Source organism: Sipha flava, unplaced genomic scaffold (assembly GCF_003268045.1).
Source record: "Sipha flava isolate LNK unplaced genomic scaffold, YSA_version1 176_pilon_pilon, whole genome shotgun sequence".
Classification (NCBI taxonomy): Eukaryota; Metazoa; Arthropoda; class Insecta; order Hemiptera; family Aphididae; genus Sipha; species Sipha flava.
The window spans coordinates 3,542,154-3,560,886 of NW_020272062.1; the positions used below are offsets into that span (position 1 = coordinate 3,542,154).

General features: G+C 26.8%; 3 protein-coding genes and 1 pseudogene across 5 annotated transcripts; 1 reads left to right on the forward strand and 3 right to left on the reverse strand.

Moving 5' to 3' along the window:
* Nucleotides 1-5,651: 5,651 nt before the first annotated feature.
* Nucleotides 5,652-8,539, reverse strand: LOC112680322 (dihydroorotate dehydrogenase (quinone), mitochondrial). Of its 3 annotated transcripts, none has more exons than XM_025550377.1 (9): nucleotides 8,373-8,539; nucleotides 8,017-8,107; nucleotides 7,617-7,826; nucleotides 7,340-7,539; nucleotides 7,076-7,270; nucleotides 6,817-7,000; nucleotides 6,605-6,758; nucleotides 6,182-6,341; nucleotides 5,652-5,758 (listed from the first exon to the last, which is right to left on the reverse strand). In XM_025550377.1, the coding sequence occupies exons 2-9, from the start codon at nucleotides 8,017-8,019 to the stop codon at nucleotides 5,701-5,703; spliced, it is 1,164 nt and encodes a 387-aa protein (XP_025406162.1). In that variant the 5' UTR covers nucleotides 8,020-8,107; nucleotides 8,373-8,539; the 3' UTR covers nucleotides 5,652-5,700. The 3 variants fall into 3 exon arrangements, with proteins under 3 accessions (XP_025406162.1, XP_025406161.1, XP_025406160.1); XM_025550376.1 differs by having other exon boundaries at nucleotides 8,170-8,539; XM_025550375.1 differs by having other exon boundaries at nucleotides 8,017-8,539.
* A 27-nt stretch (nucleotides 8,540-8,566) lies between these two features.
* On the forward strand, nucleotides 8,567-11,924 carry LOC112680419. The gene is made up of 5 exons (XM_025550503.1): nucleotides 8,567-8,609; nucleotides 8,975-9,084; nucleotides 10,938-11,040; nucleotides 11,122-11,379; nucleotides 11,623-11,924. The coding sequence occupies exons 1-5, from the start codon at nucleotides 8,567-8,569 to the stop codon at nucleotides 11,922-11,924; spliced, it is 816 nt and encodes a 271-aa protein (XP_025406288.1).
* Nucleotides 11,925-12,346: 422 nt separating this feature from the next.
* On the reverse strand, nucleotides 12,347-14,097 carry LOC112680420 (annotated as a pseudogene).
* Nucleotides 14,098-16,533: 2,436 nt separating this feature from the next.
* Nucleotides 16,534-18,014, reverse strand: LOC112680421 (the record flags this gene model as incomplete). The annotated part of the gene is made up of 2 exons (XM_025550504.1): nucleotides 16,534-17,596; nucleotides 17,627-18,014. Coding segments are annotated over 2 exons (1,390 nt in total), but the record flags the coding sequence as incomplete, so codon positions are not given.
* Nucleotides 18,015-18,733: the final 719 nt, after the last annotated feature.

An 18,733-nucleotide genomic window follows, 5' to 3' on the forward strand; every position in this document is an offset into this window, starting at 1 on the left:
AGATAACTTTTTATAACTTTTAATAACTAATTAGATAACTTAGCATTATTTATCTAAATAAGATAAAAGATGACAAAAAATCTATATAGATAATTTATCTAGATAAGTCCCAACTATGGTCACAAATCATTATATCATAATTTGGATAATATATTTATGGATAAAGTATGATATATTTATACAGTATCTTACCTAATTGATAAACATATCTATACAGTAAATTATATATTTACATATTATAAGTACTTGATTAATTTTCCCTACGGTAATATTGGTCTTACTTAGTACTTACGTATCTCATGGTGGTTGTGTTTTTCTCTCCGAAGTGTCGATAATTTTCAAAATTCAATAAATCACTACTGAGCACCTTATATATTCAAATACCAAAATGGATTAAAACGATACATAGCTTACTTTTTATATCCTTTGATTTCATGATAATATATCAACAACGTGTAGGAAACAAGGAAGACTAACTAATTGTATCAGTTGTTGTGAACCTCATTGCCGAAATTAACATGTCATTATGCTCCGTACATACGATTTCATGCTTAAAATTTAAAACTGAGATTAAACTATTGTTCAGTTCAAAACACCGCATATAATAAATATAAAGAAATTAATACCTAAGTACGTAAAAGTATACAAATGAACGAGTTGCCTACGACCTACCTTATAGCGTTGTGCTTATAGAATAATTTAGATGATTATGAATACTCTGAATATCAATACCACGATTAGTCATCAATATATATATATAATAGATTATTTTCACTGTATACAATTTTTACTCAAAACTAGTAAAATTTGCGGCGATTCACACATACACACTTACGAGTATACAATTCATGATTTTAGAGTGAGTTGGCTGCATGTTTGCCTTCCATGAATATCTTTGAAAAATTGAAAAATATTATTCCTCCTTTTAATAGCATTATAACAACTTAATATATAATAATAATAATAATAATAATAATAACTTGTTTAAACCTCATTTTATATATATATATATATATATACATACATACATACATACAATATATCTACAAAATTAGTTGCTTATTTGAATAGTTAAATTTACGTTAATTAAGTATACGAGTGTGTCATAGTGGTACGTAACAGACCCCTCCTTCCAAAAACAAAACATTGCATCCGCATTCAATGACAAATATTTAAATTTTTCCTTTCTTACATCAATTTATTTTATTTTTTTAAAATAATTAATTTGAGTTCTATGTTTACGAGTATCTACAATGATATAGACTCTGTATCATTGTGGCTGATTTTATTTAGCAGCAGGACCAGGAAGAAATAAATGTTGCAACAAATAGCTATATATAGGAATTTTTGTTTGTTTTTAAGTTAGTGTTAAAAATATATATTTTGTTTAGTTTGAAGAGTAAAGAAGATATTTTTGATCCTTATGGCATCCCTGTATTAATTTGTTTGGTATCTGAGTTGGTGCCATCTCTTTAAACGGTAAATGTTCGAAAGTTAATATTTAATGATGTTTACGATTTTTATAATAACTGTGGGTGTGCATTTTAATTTATAAAACAGTATTTATTAAGTGCGCTTAAATGCAACTATTTCATTTGCAACATGCCATTACATTTTTTTTATACAAAAAAAATGTACATTATACCATTATTTTGGTCTTACCTTACAACAATGAATTTATATACTTACTAAATGTATAATACAATAAACATTTTTACATCACACAATAACGAGTATAAAATATATGCAACCTATAACCTCTTTATGTTACGATTATAAAAAGCTTGTATTGAAGTTGATATAGAGTTATATCGAACAGAATAAAATAATTATTATTTTGTCGTGGAAATAGTGCGAGCAAAAATGTTATTAAGATAATTAAATGTTAAAAAAAATCACTATTCGCTTAATTCTGCAGTTGCAACGACTCTTAAAGGTTCAAACAAATTAAAAACAATACTTCTTATCTAAAAAATTAATAAAACCAAACTACGAAAAAAAACCACGTCCGCTCTTTATGTGTACCTAATTTTAATATAATAATACAAATACAATTATTAATATATCGTAAGAAATATTGTGCTTACTGGGAAAAATATATTATATCTAACTAATTTATATTTTTTGTTCGGATCAACTTCTGTGAATTATATTTCAAATTCAACTTTTTTTTCGCAATCTTCTTACACAACAAAAATGTGTAGACATAAAACAAAAATAAAATGTGGAACATGAAAAAATTAATTTAAACATTGTTTTAATGTTAAATCTCATTTTCTCTTCCGATGCGGACAATTTTATCCAGGTCATCAAATTTGCAAATTTAACCTCCCTCCTCCTTAAATGAAAATCTAGGTCTAAATACGCTTCTGTTTTTCAACACACATTTTATAATTTCGCCTTATAATCAAAATAAAAAGACAATATATACCTACTATTTTTTTTCTATTGCGGATTAAATATGTTTGTTTATTTTACATGTAACATAAAATACAATTATTCAATGACTATTATCTCACCAACTACAATAGGTCAATAAATATTATTGTCTATTGTATACTTGTTTCGAACATAGGCGGACATTTGGTTGAATTTTTTTTTGTGGGGGGGGGGGGGGCTATAATAATTCAATGTAAAATAACCCGAAGGGGCTTCGCTCCCTAACCCGTTTCGATTTTGGGGGACTATTAAAATATTTGGGAGTCTAAGCTCCCCAAGCCCCCCTGATATCCGCCTATGGTTCCAAAACTCGAATAATATTTGCAAGTTGTAATTTAGTAGGTAAGTAATCAAGAAAATGTTTTTCACTCGTGTCATTGATCACTCCCGTTTATCGAAATATCAGATAGAAAATCATGTGGCAAATAACTCCTTTTCGTAATACCTATATCTTTATCATACATTAATAATATTAAGTAATACTATATTAATAGTAATGTACAAGGCCGTATCTAGAAATTTTTTTCGGGATGGGTCCAAAATATGTATTTTATAATTTTATTGAATTTAGATTTTAATTTTTGATATTTGGTTAAAAATAAGACAGAAAAAAAATTTAATCTTCTTTTATTAAAATTAATACCATATTTTCATATGATATTGTACTATAAAACTAAAAGCAGTCAAAAATTAAGGTCCGCTCAAACCGAAACAGTAGCGGTGACGGTAACGGCAGCGTTATCTATCACTTTTTAAATACCGCTGATCTAACCTAACCGAAGAACGAAATATTTCGCCGAAAATTACTAGTCAACATTGTGACACCCATGCGCGTATATTTATTTTAGTTATAATTATATTTTTATTTATTAATATTAATATTTAAAATACAAAACAACAAATTAAAAATATTATCTTTTTTTCTCATATCCTTGAATTCTGGAAGTGTCATATTATACATGATGGGATATTCTTTAACAATAGCTATTAACTGTTCCACTTTATTGGTCATTTTTATAATAAATAATACATTTTAAGCGAGAGAATCATACATTCAAACACCACGATTACGATGAATAGATGTTTGAATATAAAGTCAAAATATATCATACAATGTAATGATGAGCTTTCTGTAGATATTAATATATTAATAATAAAATGAAGATAACTCATAGTTGAAAATGTACAACTAATAATCGCAGCGGGAAGTGAAAAATGTAGTGTCTACAATGCAAAATAAAAATATCGCGCTTAAACTTGCGATAACATTTTCGCCGCGGTATTAATTTCGTGCGCCCGTATTAAAACCCATGGACATTAAATTTCGCTGCCGCTACCGCCACCGCTTCGGTTTGAGCGGACCTTAAATTGAAGCTTAAGTCATTTTTTACTTAAAATATTAATGTTGGTATTAAAAAAAAATTATTATTTTAAACATTCGTAAAATATCAAAGAAATTTCGGGGGGAGGGGGTACAGACACCCTGGACCCCCCAGATATGGCCTTGGCAGTGACGTATTTTCAATTTTTTCTGGCAGGGGTCCACAGCTTATACATAATTAATTTAAACTATATATTATATTGTAATAGTTACGTCCTTGTGTAGTTTTTAGAGGAAGTTGAACTAAATATATAATGTAATAATCGTATAGTCTTATGTAATATTATATATATATATATATGTACCTATATATTGTATTTAACATTATATATTGCAAAGTATTGTTATAAAATAATACTTTATTGAATAATAAAATTCCAGTTATCTCGATTTTTTGGCCAATTCCTCTATTACTTCATCAACAGTAATTTCAACTTCCCTGTGAATGTTTAACATAGCCAATTTTGCAAATATGTAAGAATTTTAGTTTATTTTTTGGAGAGATTCTGGGGAGGGTCCAGTACCCCTGGACCCTCCCACCACCCGTAAATACGCCACTGGGCCTTGGTAATGTAGTTTGATTTCAAACTTGATGATGTATTTTCATTTTTATGGAACAAACCTAAATTAATCATCATCATGAGACACTTCAACCATTGATTAAACAATATTATTTATCAAATAAAATTGAACATTGAATACAAATTGGACGAATATTAGGACTTTGAACAATTTTTCAAGTCGAAAAAAAAAATGTTTGTTCTTGTAATTACGAGTACTTCATTTTACTCTATTTAAATCGAGTATACGACTTAAATTAAGTATTCAACTTGAATCAAGTACTCAAGTTTATTTCACTACTTTACTGAGAAATAAATGTTTAAACTATAAATAACTGAGCCAAATATTTCCAATAGGAAGTACCAGAAAGGTATTATTATTATTTTTTTTTTATATTAATATTTATGTATAAATAAGAAATTTCAAAAAAATATAACTTGATAGATCATTTTTAAATCAACTATGAAAAGCTAAATTATTTCAACTACCGAATAAACTAGTTAAGTTAAAAAGCTTATTAGAAAATAAGCTAACTAGTAAAGTTAAAAAGTTAAAAAAAATTACTTTTTAACTTAACTTTTTAACTAGTTAATGCCCACTTTTGAACATTTTTCCCTTCACTGAGAGGAATGCTGTACAAAACGTCAACCGTCAAAATGGTCACAATGTTATTTAGTTATCGTGATAAACTGATAACTGCATATTTGTCTATGAATGGGCTTACAGGCTTAGCATTACTAAATATTCATAGAAAAATTGAAATAAATATTGATGATGTAATTAATAGATTCACAAGTACCTATTAAAAAAAGAAGTATAGATTTTGTTTTGTAAATGAAAATGTGCTTTTTTTAAAATGTATAAATATATATATATTATAGATTTCATCGAACCACAAAAATATGATGGAATACATAATATTGATTAGAGCAGCTGTGATGTAATCAATAATTACAATCATACTAGTTTTTAAGGGCAGCAGGACAAGACAATTAGTCAATCAAACACCAGGTCTTGACGGATCATTTTTAGTAGAAAATTTAATTTTAGCCCTTCTGGGACCACAGGCATTAATAAAAACTTTAAAAAAATTGAAACTATACCAGAAGTGAGTATTGATCATAATTACATAAAAACTATTAATATTTAGTATTACCTCTTTTAAATTGTAATATGCAAATGAATACATTTTGTTAAATACCTCATTGCTAGAAATTAAGTAACAATTACTAATTATATTCTTTAAGGACAAGATTTTAAAAAATAAGCATTTATACATAGAACATAGAATGTTTTTATATTTGATAATATAATTATTATTATTTTACTTTGCAGTCGGCACCAATTGCATCAGCAATGGAGTTGTATTTGTCTTTCCTGAAATCATAAATTTCATTATAATATTACAACTTGTTTAATATTAGAATTTTAAAACAATATAACAATCATCAATATTTATTAAAATAAATTAAATTTAATACAAAATATAATATGCACTGTACAAAAAAAAAAAAAAAGTGTTGATAACTTAAAATTCTAAGGCAAAAATAAAAAAATTGACTAATTTATTTTATAATCTATAATTCTAATTTTAAATTATTGAGTTATCAATACATAAATTGTATATTAGTAAAAACAGAAACCTAATATAATTTAAAAAACCACAGTAAGTATAAATATTAAGTTAAACCAAAAAAAGTTGGTTTTATTATACATAATTGTTAGAAAATGGTTGATATCTTATAAAGTTAAATAAAATATTTAATAATCTTATACTATATTGTTTTGTTTTTTTTTTACCTTAAAAGACATTCTAGTTCTTTCTTTATGTTAGTTACTACTGGAGGACCATTGTATATAAAAGATGTATATATTTGTACAAGTGAAGCTCCAGCTTTAATTTTTGCATATGCGTCTTGACCATTAAATACTCCTCCAACACCAATAATTGGAATTTCACCTAAATAATATTGTGTAAAAAAATGTATTATATTATAATTAAAATATTATTTTATTATTGTATTGTTTTTAATCTTTATCCGTTACGGATGTTGGAAAGATGTTTACTCTTAGGAAGTTTTGGGATTATTCTCTCTGGAAAATCATATACCCGCAGAGACTGCTGGTGCCACCCACCTGGTGGTAGAGTTAGAATCAGTGACAGCGCGCATTGGCGCTGTTGTCTTATTCAGCTTAGCCACTAAGTCTGAAATGTTTAATTACCCTTTGTCATTCTATAAAATTCTGATATTAATTTTGTAGACATTTCCTGCAAAGGTTTTCCACTAAGACCACCTGGTTCTAATGAATTTGGATTATCATAAACACCTACTCGTGTAACAGTTGTATTTGAAATTATTAATCCATCAACACGATACTGAAACAAAAAAGAAAAACAATTTATACACTTCTTTTGTAGATAAAAATAAAATTACCTTTTTATCATTAACCACATCAGCAATATCTTTTTTATCTTGTTCGGTAAGATCAGGAGATATTTTTAATAATAAAGGTATTTTATTATCTTTACAATACTTATTTCTTGCTTCAATTACATTTGAAAGAAGCTTCATAAGATCTTTTTTTTTTTGTAAATTTCTCAGACCAGGTGTATTAGGACTATAAGCAAATGTTTACATAAATACTTTTTATATTAATGCATTTATTATTAATTAAATATTTTCTTTTTTTTACCTGGAAATATTTATTACAAAATAATCTGCAGTTGAAGCAAACTTTTCAATACCTTTCACATAATCAGCATCTGCATCTTCAGACTCTTTATTTTTTCCTAAATTCACACCGATTATACCATTAAAATTTTGATTGTGTTTGAGTTGAACAAGCCTTTCAAATACAACATTATGACCATCACTATTGAATCCATATCTAACTTTTACAATTTATTAATTAAACATAAATATCAAATAACTAAGGAACATTAAATTTAATATTTACCTATTGATAATAGCTTGATTATTTAAAAGTCTAAACACTCTTGGTTTTTCATTACCCGGTTGAGGTAGAGGTGTTATTGAACCAACTTCTACAAATCCAAATCCTACATTATGTAATGCTTTTATTATTTCACCTTGTTTATCCAATCCGGCTGCAAGACCGATTGGATTATTAAAATTCAAATTCCACAACTTAGTTTTCTATAAATATAAGTTTACATATTTATTAATTTAGTCTTCATTGATTCGGTAATTCAACTAAAAAATTTAAATCTTACTAATAGAGGTGGGTCATTGTACATTGATTTTGGTATAAATCCATATTTCCCAGCTAATAATAAAAGGTTATGAGCTTTTTCTGGATCACACATGAAAAATGCTGGAATAACATATTTATTGTAAAATTTTTCATTGAGTGTTATCAAATTTGTTCCAGCAAACAGAAAAAATCCTCCAGAAGTAATGTAAAAAAAAGACCGAAATGGACTCTAAACAAATCATTAAAATTCATAAAGTGAATGTAAAATTGTGTATACAACTAATACAGCAGATATTTAACTATTCAAAAGTGTAACATAATCATAATGAAGTTATAGTTCTAAGCATTTAAGATCAAATCACTATTGAAGCGTACAAATTTTAAATTTGACAAATAGGTATAATAAATACCAGACTCACCATAGTGTAAGACAGTAAACGGAACTGACGTTAATCAATGTTTCATACAATCGCACGCTAAAAATAAGCCACTAAGTCACAGACAGGTTTACTGAAAATATAAACTAGCGATAAGTTGAATCCGTCATTTTTCATACGTCGAAGTAAATATACTTTATTTTTAAAAAAAACTGATGTAACTGATTAATTTTTCAAAAAATGTATTTGCTATCAATGTAGCAAAAATTCAAAACTAGAATTTTTAAGGTTATCACATATGATACTATCACAGAATAAATAATTTAATTAATCTGTGATGTATTATATATTTTATTAAAGATTGATTTGTTGTAATGAGAATATGTACGGTCACATACTTCTATATTAGAAGTACATATTAGAAACATTCTATATTATATGTCTGTGTGTACAGTACATCGTGTCATAGAACCTGTTCGATGATTCTATGAAGGCCAAAATTCTTTTCTCAGACAGCTTCATTTTGAGATCTAACAAAACAACTCATAACGGATAACAAAAACAGACATACCACAGAATAGATGAAATCAGAATGGACACTGATAAGAAATTACACGGGCTCTTATGGGAGTACGGTAATTTGAGCTAAATTGCATCTAGTGTTACCACCAATTACAGGGAAAAAAAAATTGTATATAATTCTTTGTACCGTACAATAACTTTATCTTGGCGGTTGATTTGAATTGTAATGTATTACTTACGGACAAGTATAATATTTATGATATTTGCATAGTGACAATAATCTTTTATACTGAGTAATTCAATAAAATGATTAAATAAACCACTAACCTCAAAAAATAATTCTGTATTGCGTATAATACTAAAAAAAAAGGGGAAATTTTTACTTTACGGGACACCCAAAATTTCGGATTTTTTCTTGTCAACTTATGTATTTTCTAACGCTGTGTTAATATTGCTTGTTAACATAATTTTCTTGTAGTGAGCCAGAATACCCATTTAGTAGAACAGGTAGCCTTTACAGTTGGTGGTTGTATACCGGAACATAGAGCACATGTTGTCGGTAAATCGGCTGACGTTTTGCAGTCTTCGGTAAATGATCTTGGTTAAATTTAACGCAGTGTGGAGGGTGGATGCAAAATATCAGAGTGTGTCTGTATGATTGACACCACATGAATTTTAGCTGATGGCAAACTTTTCTTAGTTTTTCAACGATAACTCTAAAGTGATGCAGTTTAATCAGTTTGAATACATTCATGTAAAATTTGTTGTTATCAAAGTTAACATAAAATAATGACAGAGTCAGTCGTTTTATTCTATATATTTTAAATTTTCTGGACAGTGAAACCTATTTCAGTTAGAGCTATTTCGATAGCATCAATGGAACTATGATGCAAATGATGAATTATCACTTTGATTGGATGAGTATGGTGTGGTGTAAATGTGTGGAATGATAAATTATCCTAACTCATGAGATAATTAAAAAAAAATGACTGTTATGTAGACTGCTTTGATTTTTAGGAAATCTTTGAAATTGAATAAGTAAAGTCTTCTGGCCCCGCGATGGAGATTATATGATGTTTTAGCACTTGATGGTTGGAAATATTTTTAATATATATATATAGGTGCTGACTTATGAGTTATAGTTCTAGTTTAACATAATTTCACCTAGGGTATGAGGCTTTTTTTATCTTCAGAGATTGATACATATCCGTTTGGAGTGACGAAGATTATGAAAGATTACGTTTAGAAAGATAATTGTTGATAGATTGATCTATTTATATATAATTATATAACACTTGGTCTTAAAGAAAATAATATTATTTTATTATGATTGTGATAAAGCATTGCTATTAGGATATCACTAACGGGCACGATACATATTGATATAGTAACGGTCAATACATCACTGAACTACATAATAATAATTACTTTCATTACTTATACAATACTCGGTTGCCTTTTGGATTTGGACTCGCACAACAAACATTCAAATTTATCATTATAATCTAAAATTTGTTCTGCACTTGACAAACATTATTATACTATTCATCTATTACAAGTATCACATTGCACCCAATCTACACCGTTCTTGTTTATCGCTCTATGATTTATGTCTGTACACCCGCAATACAAACAAATATCTCTCATGAAATCTGATTTTTTTAACAGCAGCTTTTTTAAGTACATTCTATGTAACATTGGGTCAAAGTCTTTACTAAAATGAACGTTTTCAGTGTAATTTACACTCTGCATAGTACACAGGGCCGGCCCTTGGGTAGGTCAACTGGGACATTTGTCCTAGGCCCCGCGCGAATTTTAGGGCCCCACGCTTAGGTCATGAGAGCTAGGTATATATATATAATTTAATTAAAAAAATATATATCATAGAATTAAAGATTTATGTTTTTGTAGTATTTATTTGTGATGGGCAACGATATCAATAATTCGATAAAATGTCGATATCGTGACACATTTTCGACACCGATATCATTCTAGTTGTACAATATATTGCAATATCAAATTGAAGAAAATGAATACAGTACACCTACCATACAAGAATATTTTTTAGATTTTGTAACGGTCGATTCTACTACCGGTTTAAATTTGTCAGAAGTTCTGATCACACAACTTAAATTATATAAAATAAACATTGAAAATTGCCGAAGTCAGGCTTATGACAACGGATCGAACATGACAGGAAAATATCAAGGAGATCAATCCCGAATCTTAAATATAAATCCTCGAGCATTTTTTACTCCTTGCGCTGCCCATAATTTAAATTTAGTCCTGTGTGATGCTACTAAAAATTCAACTATAGCCATTACATTTTTTGGTATAATTCGACGTGTTTATACATTATTTTCGGCATCAACATATCGATGGAGTATCATTAAAAAAATTGTACAGTATTCACGATTAAACAATGGTCAAAAATGAGGTAGGAGAGCCGTATAAATAGCGTAAAAGTTTTACGTTTTCAACTCTCAAATATTTTAAATGCTTTAGAAGAAGTTTCTGAGACAGCTAATGATTTGATGGCCCGAAGTGAGACTGTTTCACTATCAAATTAAATCGGTAATTATAAATTTATATTGAGTCTTGTGATTTGGTATGATATTTTAACAGAAGTAAATATTGCGAGTAAAAGTTTACAAGATCATAATACGGATATAAATACTTCTGTAAAAATTGTTCAAAGTCTTATACAGTTTTTGCATCAATATAGAGAAAATGGGTTTAATTTTGCGAAAATTGCTGCTAAAAAATTAGCCGAAGATGCCGATATTGCAGTTGCTTTCAAAAATCCAAGAGTAAGAAAAAAGACGAAATTATTCGATTATGAAAATGTCGACGAACCTGTGTTAAATAATGAAGATCGGTTTCGTACAAATTATATTTTCATCGTTCTTGACCATGCAATACAGTCGATTGAGAAACGCTTTAATCAGTTGAAGACTTATTCGGACAATTTTGGATTTTTACATCGCATTGGAAAGTTGAAAATAATGGAAAATGATAATATATTAAAACACTGTAAAGATTTACAAATAATTTTAACAGATAATAATTTAAAAGATATAGATGGATTAGATTTATTTTCCGAACTAATTATTTTTCGATCTTTAGTTGACGAAGATACAAATACGCTCCAGGCACTTAATATTTTAAAAACAACTCACGGATCATTTCCTAATCTAACCATTGCTCTTAGAATAATGCTAACTATTCATGTGACATCAGCTTGTGCAGAAAGAAGTTTTTCAAAGCTAAAATTAATAAAGACTTATTTGCGCAATCGGTTAGGCCAAGGCAAACTTTCTGAACTAGCTTTAATATCAATTGAAGAAGAAATATCGTCCACCATCGACTACAAACATCTCATCGACATCTTCGCTTCGAAAAAGTCTAGAAAGAAAATGTTTAGGTAAGTTTTAATATGATAATTTCTATTTTACTTTATTTTAATTGTTAATGATATTATGATAAAAAGAATTAATCATGTATATTATATATTTACTTTCCATGATAAAACAGTTTAAAGAATATTTGATTTTAATTATTAATTATTATATTCCAATAGAATAAAATACCTAATAATAATTTTTTTGTTTTTATTATTTTTTTTTTTTTTTTTTTTTGTATATGAAGATCGCTGGGTCTCACTGAGAAGTTTCGTATGAAGACAAAAAAAAAAATTAAAAAATATATGAACTAGACTGAAATGCATACTAAATATATCTGGGTAGAAAGAAAAATAATAATAATATATATAATGAAAACTGGAAAAAGTATATCAAATATATGTACATATTTTAAAAAAAAAAAACATTGAAAATTATTTTGTCCGGGGCCCCGCAAAAACTAGGGCCGGCCCTGATAGTACAACACATAGACCACACAGTTCAATTTATCTTTTTGAATAGGATAGTTGTATAGTATCTTTAATTCCATCTTAGGCCACACATTTCCTATACTTCCATATACATGATTTTTTTTTAACTCCCCGAGTAAACAAATAAAATATTGACGACATTTATTTTCTATACTTTCAAATGGGTCCATAAAATAAAATTTACCATTTCTAAAATCTGCGAAAGCAATCACCCAATAGTTTCCGTTTATATGCAATGGCATTACAAGTAAACATTTTTCTGGAACTATTAAAGTTTTTAGGTTTGTCGTTTTCCTTGAAGGCTGAGCATTATTATTCAAAAAGCCTGAAATAGCACAGCTCAATACTTTAATTATAATATCCTTGTGTTTGCAATGTATCTCTCTTAATAAACCCAATAGTATATCAATTACAAAATTATTCAGCCACATTTTTTTCAGATGTATAATCAGATAATGTGTCATAGTCACTGAAATATAGCTCTGTTATCTTGGTAATATCTTTCACATCATTGTATATTCCAACCACGTATTCCAATGGTTTTCCATTCTTCTTCAAGACCGGACCAAAATAGTTAATATCCTTTGGTAATCTGTTTTCATATACAGCATCGTTGGATCGCTGACCATCTACTGGAGATTTGTAACTTTTTACAGTTACCAAAGAATCAGATAATATCTTTGTAATTGGTGTTACATTTCCATCCGATTGTATTGAATCAAATGATTCAGAAAGCACATTTACGCTTGGTGTTACACAATTATTGTATTCAATTGTTTTTAATAGTGGTGAAGAGTTGACAATGTTAACATCAATATTGGATTTGAGTTTTTTTAAAACATTATTTAAATGACCTTTGAAGTAAAAACTTTTTTGTTTCTTTCTCGATTTCCAGTGTTCCTTTTTTTCGCCTTCATCATCATCAGATGAAATAAGCTCAACCAACTTAAAATTTTTTTTACTGATTTTAAAGACTTCTTTATTTTATACTGGATACTTTTTCGTAGCAACTGCATGATAAATATTGATAATAAAATCTCGATGTAGTAGGATGTCGTAACTTTTAATGTTCGTGACACTGCAACTCCTTAAATATTACTTAATGGAAGGTAAGAGCTACCCGGTCATTATAATTACGAGTTACGAATTACGATAGATTTTTATTTCTTAGTAAAACGATACGGTGGTATGGGTTGCTGATGGCAATAATAATTAGTGACAACTTGTAAAAATAAATATTTTATTCTTAAAACAATTTTCACGCTTGTGAAGGCTCAAGTATAATGTAATAATTCATAAACAATACAGTCTGTATCCAGGACTGTTAGGGTGTTCTTTAATTTTCAATTTCAAAATATTTTTGGTCTTACCCCTAAATCGGTGTGTATATATATAAAAATGAACTGCAAGAAATGTTAGATCAATTAAATAAAGTTAACCCGTACCGACTTGAAGTTGAAGTTTGAACTTAATACATTTTTAAATAATTCTAGACATTTCTGCGACCGCGGCGGCTGCGTCCAATGTGTGGCCGAACACCAAAGACAGTATTTGGAATTTATAGGTAAAAATAATTATAATGGCAGTTCAGGTCCTACAGGAATCGTCAATCTAAAAGAGAAAAAGAAGAAGAAAAAAAATAATTATACTACTTGTACCTTTATTGTTTTCTCAATATTTTTGTTATCGTTATTCACAAATCTGGGCATTAACGAGTTCTAAATTAAAATTGAGTTAATATTAACTAAGTTTATTATTCGTTACTTTGTTTTCGAAAAAACTTTACTTTAAAAAGTTACTCTATTAATGTATATAACTTGTTAACTTAAAGTTAAATATAAAATTAAGTTAAATGTTTATACAAACCAATTTTTCAATTAATTTTGTTTGTCTGATAAATATTATAATATGTAGGTAATCGATATTTTCTCACATGGTTTACAAAAAAATCAGTGGGATTAAATAAATAGATTTACTATGTATATATATACATATATGAAATGTATATATCATATATTGAAATACTACATTATTAAAATACCACTTGTATTTATAAAATTAATTTTTAATCGCAGAAATGTTATTTTTATTACCGATGAGAAAGTGTGTAGTCATTTTAATATTAATAACAACTCGGACGTATTTTTAATATAGTATTTAATTAGTGACCGCGTAAATCGTAATGTTCATATAGAATTTGTGTGCGAGATGCCAACTAGTAGACAATTCTCATCGACTGTAATATTATGGAATTTGGGAAGGGGCTTGGGTGTGCTTAGCACCCCCAAACGTTTTCATATTAATTTACTTTTAAATACTCATTACTCGTTATCTGTAGAAAAACAGAGTTTTTACTGTATAACAGGTATAATAATGGTAGAGTCCTTCGTCTCTTTTATCATCGAACTGGATAATAGTAATAGGTAGGATTGCCAGATTTTAAAATCCTTAAACAGATAAATCATATTGAATGAACCTTTTTTTTATTTTGATGTGAAAACAAAAATAAGTATATCATTTTGCGATTTAAATATTTATGAGCTAATACAAAAATACATTATTGTTGTATATAATCATCAGAACCGTAGCAAGGGGTACGGGGCTAGAGGTACCTACCCCGTACGCAATTCCCAAGGGCGCAAAAATGAAAAATTTGCAATTCAATTGTTACTTATAAATTAAAGCAATATTATGTATTTTTGTAATTTCTTATATAACTTATAAATATTATGTTATACCTATGAAGTTCAAAAATATAACATAATATAGATTTTATATTCTATGGTTTATTTCTATAGGTTTATAGTGTGAACCTAGTTATAATTATTATGAATATTTATATTTTAATAAGTTATTGATTTAGATAAAATTAAATAACGCTTACTTAATAATAATAACGCTTAATTTTTATAAGGAGAAATCATTATTTATATTACATCTATAAAAAAAATTCAGTTTTTTTGTGAATTTTTTTATAAATTATAATACATAAGGGCGTATTTTGAAGTTTCGCACGGGCACAATATTTGTTTTCACGGCCCTGATAACCATACCGATTAGATTACCATAATATAATGATATAATATACAATATTATTCTACATTTTATTATTAAATAATATAATATTAAATGTTATTTTCTCTCAGCTTCAATTAACCGGAACATTTTAATAGACCAAATTTTTTAATAAACATTAAATTAAATTTTAATTTAATTTACATAAATATTAAAAATGAATGTAAAAAACAGTAAGTTTCGTAAAACCGTAGGTATAATAATTTACTCAAACACTTATAAAATAAAATTCAGACTAACGATTTTTAAAAAATATTCAGTATAAGTAGATAAGTATTTGAGTACACAAGAAACACAACAACTTTTTAAATAATTATTAATTATTGGTGGGAACACAGTAGAAACTACAGGGCACAGTTTACAATTTAACAGACAACTTACAGTTCGGGTTCAAATCCCCCCACCAGGTTAAAAAAGAAAGAAAATTGTTTTATTATTGATGACATGTAATATATTCATAATTTCATTATTAATCTTTGAACTTAAAATATACAACGATACAAATATTATAATTAAATAATTATATTGATGAGTGAAAAGTTTTGTTAACTACGCTGTTTTTATATTCCAATAGCTACTAATTTACTGTAATGTAAAAGTAAACTGTAAATTGGTAAAAAAATTGTATATAATAATATCTATTTATAGCAATTATTTATCTGTGCAACGATGAAAAAATATAACAATTATTTTTGTTAAACCCTTCCACTTAGAGCAAGATTGAATGTACACAATTGGATTTACGTAACTATAAACATAAGATTAAATAAATTAAGTAAAGAAGGAATTTATTTAAAATATAGTCATGTTTAAATTAATACAATTTAAATATAATGTAACATTTTTTTTTTTTAATATTTAATATAAAAATAAGAGTAAAATTTCAATGTGAATTTACAATTTTACTAGAATAAAAAGAAAAAAATATTAAATTTGAAGAAATTCGTATAAAATAAAAAAGGAATTAATTTAAAATATCTTCATGTTTAAATGAATACAACTTAAAAGCTAAATAAAAATTACTATTATATTTTTAAACTATAATAAGTACTAAAATGTAGGCAGTATTTTTTTACCTAATTGAATTTTAAACCATAAAAATAAGATTAACTACTTTTTGTATATTATTATTTATTGTACTACTGTCTTTCGCTTTTTATGTAAATCATTTTGTGGTTGCCATCTTTTAGTACAATTTGTATTTTCGATTGACTTTATATTCGAAGACATTTGTTCGGTGTTCGATAATATTTCCTGTATATGTTTAGGGCAATCAATTGATCTATTTTCACTTATAAGAACTTCTTCTAATAAGTAATCATGGAAATAGGTTCTCATTCCCTGTATAAAATGGTCGTTTGGTATTTCCATGGTATCATGAACTTCATTCATTTGAAGCTGTTGGATTTTAAAAACATTATTACTTGAACATAAATTGGATTTTTCTTCAATTTCTAAATTTTTATTTTCGTATTCAAAACCATTAATTGTATTGTTAACACACAAATTGTTTATTTGTTCGTTTTTATAATAGTCCAGTGAGACATTTTCTTTTAAAGAGTATGATAAAAGAAATAAATCAGAATGCTCGTTTTTAGATTTATTTGTACTTATTGGAGGGTTTGTTTGCGAATCCGAAAAAAAGGATATAAATTCTTGTTCAATTAATAATTCATTTGGCCTATGGTCCACGAATTGTTGAGAGGTTCGTAAACCCATACCATAATTATAATCTGGAGATTTATTAAATCCCATTAAAAAACTATTATATTCGGTATTACTAACATCTTCTATAAAATCTGAGCATGATGCCGAAACAATATTGACTTGACCTGTAATTGATAAATCCATAAGCTTATAATCTTCATTAGATTTTAAAGCCTTTTTGTCACAGATTTTAAATTGTGTGCTACTGTTTATTGAATTACTGCTTAATACTACAGGCAAGGCATTAGATAAATTCGGTAATTGTTCAACTGATTTTATAGTTTTTGAATGTGCTGGTTTGGTTTTTGTGCAATTATTTTTTAGAAATTTATTAGGGGAACTAGTTATTTGTTTATTCTCTTTTTCTGAGTATAAATATTTTAAAGAAGATGATTTCAAATACTTTGGAATTATTTGATCAGAATTATTTTTTATTAGCGGGGTATTATAATTAATTAATTCCTTTTTCTTTTTTGAAGTCTTATTGACATTTGAATTACAATTGGTAAGATCAATAGTATCAATTATAACTATATTTTTATCAATTATGCTATCATTTTGTTTTTTTAATGATAGATTTTTTTCAAAAACAACTTTTGATTTATTATCAGACGTAATAATTTGTTTATTGTTACTTTTTTTAAGTTTTGGAACTTTAGGAATTTTGAAAATTGGCTCAGATTTAACTAAATCTAGAGTAATACCAGGTAATTTTTTTAGCTTGGAAATTATGTTCTCTTCAGTTTTAACTGGGGTTAGTTTAGTTAGAGTAACTGTTTTTGGAATCTTTAAATTTGATTCAGTGAAGGGTTGAACCGTCCGACGTAATACAGTTTCCATTTTTCTATAAAATATAAAAATAACAAGAATTAAATAAATTGTAAAAATAATAATAAATAAAAATAATTACATATTTTCACACTACCTATTATTTATCCTTACATAAAATAATACATATTCATAAATAGTTTAATCAAAATAATAAATAAATCACCAAAATAATTAACGACGAATATAATTAAAGAAATAGATATTCAAGGTTGAAAATAATTTGGATGATGCAAATTACATTATAGTATTTTTATAAAGTATTGATTATAGTTATAACTGATATAGGTACCTAGAAAGCAGATAAGATATTTATGAATTTTAATTTATATTTTTAATAACAATTCTAAGTCTTACCAAAAAATACACCTAACTATAATACATTATACTTTATGTACATCGTATTTTAGGAAGTTTATCATTTTAAAACATATTTTTCAATTGCATGCAATTTAAATAATGTTTTAAATTTAGTTCTTAAATATAATATTAGGAAAATTAAAAATAAAAATGGTGAGTTATAAATTAAATATATATATTTTAAAAACTAAATAATGAATATTGACTTATTTTCAATATTATATGTTCAAAATAAATCGTTTTGAGAATGTAATTATACAGTATTCATTTAACTGTCATTAACTGAACACATCAATATTTTTTTAATAGTACATTTAATCAGGTGACCTTAATGATTACAACTAGTTAATAATGTACTGACTAAATCGAATAATT

Excerpts from the sequence above, each read along its gene's own strand:
- LOC112680419 (XM_025550503.1), top strand. The coding sequence starts at position 8,567 with ATGGACACTGATAAGAAATTACACGGGCTCTTATGGGAGTACG. Across the intron at positions 9,085-10,937 it reads CTGACGTTTTGCAGTCTTCG|GAGAGCCGTATAAATAGCGT; the intron begins GTAAATGATCTT and ends AAAATGAGGTAG. Across the intron at positions 11,041-11,121 it reads TAATGATTTGATGGCCCGAA|AAGTAAATATTGCGAGTAAA; the intron begins GTGAGACTGTTT and ends ATATTTTAACAG.
- LOC112680322 (XM_025550377.1), bottom strand. Across the intron at positions 7,001-7,075 it reads TTTGTAATAAATATTTCCAG|TCCTAATACACCTGGTCTGA; the intron begins GTAAAAAAAAGA and ends ATTTGCTTATAG. Across the intron at positions 6,342-6,604 it reads ATTTTATAGAATGACAAAGG|GTGAAATTCCAATTATTGGT; the intron begins GTAATTAAACAT and ends AATATTATTTAG.